Here is a 5,012-nt window from a genome sequence, read left to right as displayed (position 1 = left end):
TTTTTGAGGCAGGGTCTTGCTCTGTTGCCCAGGCTGGAGTACGGTGGCATGATCTTGGTTCACTGCAGCCTCTGCCCCCCAGCTTCAAGCAATTCTGCCACCTCAGCCTCTCAAGTAGCTGGGATTACAGGGGCACACCACCACACCCAGCTAATTTTTGTATTTTTGGTAGAGACAGGGTTTCACTATGTTGGCCAGGCTCGTCTTGAACTCCTGACCTCAGGTGATCCACTTGTTTCAGCCCCCCAGAGTGGTGAGATTACAGGTGTGAGCCACTGCACCTGGCCCCTTTGGGTTTTTTTTAGAGACAGGGTCTTGCTATGTTGCCCAGACTGGTCTCAAGTAATCCTCCTGCCTCTCTGAAACCCCCTTCTTTCCCTAATCCACAGTTTCCCAGTCTGTAAAGTGGGGCTGTTGTCCCACCCTCTGAAAGTGGCTGTGGAGATGAGATGAATAAACCTCAGCTAGGGCTGGCTTGATGCCTGTCTCCCGTGCATCCTTATCCCGCTCTGCCTCTTGGGTCCCAGCTGGGCAGGGCTGTGTTCTCTGTTGTCCTGCTTTCCCCTCTTACTGCCACCAGGATATGGCTGTGCTGGGGTTTCGTCTGTGGCCTATGGGCTCCTGGCCCGAGAGCTGGAGCGGGTAGACAGTGGCTACAGGTCGGCGATGAGTGTCCAGTCCTCCCTCGTCATGTACCCCATCTATGCCTACGGCAGCGAGGAACAGCGGCAGAAGTACTTGCCCCAGCTTGGTGAGTGGCTGCCCTTGGGGTCTGGTGGAAGGTAGACAGTCCCTGAGGTCTGGAACTCAAGGATGGGGCTATCCCCTGTGCCTACTCTGTCCCTATCTCAAAGGTAGCATAAGTGGCCACCTGGACCTTCTGCTAGAACCCAGGCTTCACCTGGACATCTAATCCCTGGCCAGCCTGATTGTCCCCTTCTGTGACCACTGTCATCTCCCTATACTTTCTGTGTTCCCTAGCCCAGCCCAAAGTGTAAAGTCCACCAGGTCTCTGCTGGCCATGTGCAGTGGCTCACACCTATAATCCCAGCACTTTGAGAGAGTGAGGTGAGACAATCCCTTGAGCCCAAGAGTTCGAGACCACCTGAGCAACATAGGGAGATCCTGTGTCTCCTAAAAACAAACCCACAAGGCCCTGTGTGACCAAGTCTCTGCTGATCGACCTTCCCACATCATCCCTGGCCACTAAAGTGCTCCTCCCACCCATACTCAGCTATTTCAAATTCTCCAGAAGTACCACCAGGCCTTTGTACATCCTGTTCCCTCTCCTGGGACTCCTCTTCCCACTGAACTCCTCATGCCCTTCCAGTTTGACTGACTCCTTCCCAACTCCCTGAGGCCTCCTCCCCATGTTGGCATTGTGATTATGGCTTTGGGGTAACCTGTCTCCTCCACTACCTGGGAATGCCCTGAAAGCAGGGCCAGATCCACCTTGGTTATGAGGCCTGGCTCAGGGGTGAGGGTAATTTTTTTTTTTTTTTTTTGATGGGGAGTCTCACTCTGTCTTCTAGGCTGGAGTGCAGTGGCGTGATCTCAGTTCACTGCAGCCGCAGCCTCAGCCTCCCGGGTTCAAGTGATTCTGTGCTTCAGCCTCCCGAATAGCTGGGATTACAGGTGCTTGCTACCATGTCTGGCTAATTTTGGTATTTTAATTTTATTTATTTATTTATTTTTTGAGATGGAGTCTTCATCTGTCACTGAGGCTGGAATACAGTGGCCTGATTTGGCTGACTGCAGTCTTTCCCTCCCGGGTTCAAGCAGTTTTCCTGTCTCAGCCTCCCAAATAGCTGGGATTACAGGCACACACCACCTCGCCCAACTAATTCTTGTATTTTTAGTAGAGATGGAGTTTCACCATGTTGGCCAGGCTGGTTTCAAACTCAAGTGACCTCAGGTTATTCACCCACCTCAGTCTCCCAAAGTGCTGAGATTACAGCCGTGAGCCAACCTGCCTGTCCTAATTTTTTGTATTTTTAGTAGAGACGGGGTTTCATCATGTTGGTTAGGCTGTTTTTTTGTTTTGTTTTGTTTTGAGATGGAGTCTTGCTGTGTTACCCAGGCTAGAGTGCAGTGCATGATTTTGGCTCACTGCAACCTCTCTTGCCCAGGTTCAAGTGATTCTCCTGCCCCAACCTCCTGAGTAGTTGGAATTACAGGCGCCTGCCACCACATCTTGCTTTTTTTTTTTTGAGACAGAGTCTTGCTCTGTCTCCCAGGCTGGAGTGCAGTGGCGTGGTCTCAGCTCACTGCAACCTCCACCTCCCAGATTCAGGCAATTTCCTGCCTCAGCCTCCTGAGTAGCTGAGATTACAGGCACGTGCCACCATGCCCAACTTTTTTTTTGTACTTTTAGTAGAGATGGGGTTTCATCATCTTGGCCAGGCTGGTCTTGAACTCCTGACCTTGTGATCCACCCCCCTCAGCCTCACAAATTGCTAGGATTACAGGCATGAGCCACTGCACCCCACCTTGAGGATATTTTTGCATGGGGGAGGGAATGAGGGACCAGGCAGCCTTGTGACCTTGTCTTGTGCCTGCAGCCAAGGGGGAACTCTTGGGCTGCTTTGGACTCACAGAGCCCAACTGCGGAAGTGACCCCAGCAGCATGGAGACCAGAGCCCGCTACAACTCATCCAACAAGAGCTACACCCTCAATGGGACCAAGACCTGGTAAGGGGTCTGGACAGTGGGAAGGTGGTGGACGGGCACAGGGCCAGATCCCTCACCGACTGTTCCATCCCCAGGATCACCAACTCGCCTGTGGCTGACCTGTTTGTAGTGTGGGCTCGGTGTGAAGATGGCTGCATTCGTGGCTTCCTGCTGGAGAAGGGGATGCGGGGTCTCTCAGCCCCCAAGATCCAGGGCAAGTTCTCACTGCGGGCCTCGGCCACAGGCATGATCATTATGGACAGCGTGGAGGTACCAGAAGAGAACATGCTCCCTGGTGCGTCCAGCCTCGGGGTGAGTAGCAGCCACTTTGGGAATGGGTGTGGATCACCTGCCGGTACACCTTTGTCAGGCAGACTCTGTGCTGGGGACCCAGCTCCCTGTGCACTGTGGAGCCCACACAGTGGTGATTCTTACTCAGCCAGACTCACTGATGTACTGAAAACTGCCCCCGTTTGGTGACCGACTTGCTCATCTGGCTCTGCCCGGGACACCTGGGCCTGAACCAGCTCAGTCGTTTGACTCACAGTGCATCTTCTGGCATCCATCAGCCTAGCCTCCTAGCTCTGAGCATGGAACCCCAATCCCAGGCTGGGTGGGACAGTGTGCAAACCCAGTAAGCAGACACCAAGCTTCAGTACCAGGGCCCTCTGTGACTTGAGTGGCAACCTGAGTCTGCCTGTGTGGATGGCTGGGGAGGGAGCTTTCCCTGCTTAAGTTGGTTCTGCATAGGGCCTCTTGGTGTCTCTTGGGTGGCGCTGAGGCGTCCTCTCAACCCTACAGGGTCCCTTCAGCTGCCTGAACAACGCCCGGTATGGCATCACGTGGGGCGTGCTTGGAGCTTCGGAGTTCTGCTTTCACACAGCCCGGCAGTATGCTCTGGACAGGTGTGTGGGGGTCCCAGTGAGATCCCCTGGAGTGTGGGCAGCTTGGGTTTCATTCTCTACCCCATGGGTGACTCCCCAGCCCCCACCCACCAGGCCTGAGTTCCTTCTCTGGAATGACTAGTGATATCCTTCTGAGCAGCCATGGGCTGAGTCAATGGCAGGGCCAGGGTAGGCTTGGGGGCACCGAGGCAGCCTGGGAAGGCTTCCTGGAGCAGGGGACCCCAGGACAGGGATGGAGTGGGGGAATGGGCCTCCCCTTGCCCTTACCTTGCTGTTGCCCATCTAGGATTCAGTTTGGTGTCCCGCTGGCCAGGAACCAGCTGATTCAGAAGAAGCTGGCAGACATGCTCACTGAGATCACCCTGGGCCTTCACGCCTGCCTGCAGCTTGGCCGCTTGAAGGACCAGGACAAGTAGGGGCTGTGTGGTAGGGGCCAGGGGCCCGCAGCTGTGGGTGGAGGACCTTGTGTCTTTCCTGGAGAGAAAAGTCCTTCCTGCCTGGTTGCATCAGAGACCCGAACCTTCTGCTCTCCCTCTTGTCCTTGGTGGGCAGGGCTGGGGACAGCCCCATGGGTCCCTCACTGGGGAATCCCCACCTGGGGCTAGGTTTGCCTGGGGCACCGGGAGCTAGGATCCCCAACGTTTGTTACCTGTATGTGCCTCTCCCAGGGCCACCCCGGAGATGGTCTCTCTACTGAAGAGGAATAACTGTGGGAAAGCCCTGGACATCGCCCGCCAGGCCCGAGACATGCTAGGAGGAAATGGGATTTCTGACGAGTATCACGTGATCCGGCATGCCATGAACTTGGAGGCTGTCAACACCTATGAAGGTAGGAGCTGAACCTCGGAGGGACCATTGCAGCCTCAGTGGCTGGGTGGGACGGGGACAGGCCTGAGTCCAACTCCATCTATCACCAAGTGACAGTGTGACCCAGGGCAAGCTGCACCCTCTGTCCCTCATCTGGAGTTGCTCACACGGGGATTGTGGAAGTGAAGTGCTTCATGTACCACATGGAGGCCCCATCAGGTCTTGCGAGGGGCTCCCAGCTCTTTTTCCACATACTCGGGAGGAGGAATGTTCCTGGGCAAGTAAGCTCCTAGGGCAACCCAGGGATGAGGCCCGACTCCTAGCAGGCTGGTGGATTTGAGGGAGTGAGGGAAGTTACACGCAGGACTCATCGCTCCATTTTAACAGAAAAAGAAAAATCATCTTCAGACTATGGTGTTTGCACCTTGCAACTGATGGTGATTTTCATGGGGGCCCAGAACCCCTTGCTTGGTGGGAAGACAGATGTGGAAAAAAAAACTTAAAAACAAAAAACTAAGGCCGGGCACGGTGGCTCAAGCCTGTAATCCCAGCACTTTGGGAGGCCGAGGCGGGTGGATCACGAGGTCAAGAGATCGAGACCATCCTGGTCAACATGGTGAAACCCCGTCT

At 54.9% G+C, this 5,012-nt stretch overlaps 1 protein-coding gene across 5 annotated transcripts in view; it reads left to right on the top strand.

Annotated features, from left to right (window-relative positions):
* The window catches only part of GCDH (glutaryl-CoA dehydrogenase), a 9,579-nt gene that overhangs the window by 1,971 nt on the left and 2,596 nt on the right, over positions 1-5,012 (top strand). For 4 of the 5 annotated variants that reach the window (XM_017497784.2, XM_017497783.2, XM_017497786.2 and 1 more), the window contains 6 exons: positions 581-751; positions 2,562-2,691; positions 2,766-2,982; positions 3,472-3,575; positions 3,862-3,987; positions 4,244-4,404. In XM_017497784.2, coding sequence (XP_017353273.1) covers positions 581-751; positions 2,562-2,691; positions 2,766-2,982; positions 3,472-3,575; positions 3,862-3,987; positions 4,244-4,404 — 909 coding nt within the window. The remainder of the gene's footprint in view (positions 1-580; positions 752-2,561; positions 2,692-2,765; positions 2,983-3,471; positions 3,576-3,861; positions 3,988-4,243; positions 4,405-5,012) is intronic. The other variant, XM_017497787.2, reaches the window with a different exon arrangement.

The sequence above is a fragment of the Cebus imitator genome, unplaced genomic scaffold, assembly GCF_001604975.1.
Source record: "Cebus imitator isolate Cc_AM_T3 unplaced genomic scaffold, Cebus_imitator-1.0 Scaffold234, whole genome shotgun sequence".
NCBI classification, from domain to species: domain Eukaryota; kingdom Metazoa; phylum Chordata; class Mammalia; order Primates; family Cebidae; genus Cebus; species Cebus imitator.
This window is presented reverse-complemented; position numbering and strand designations above follow the sequence as displayed.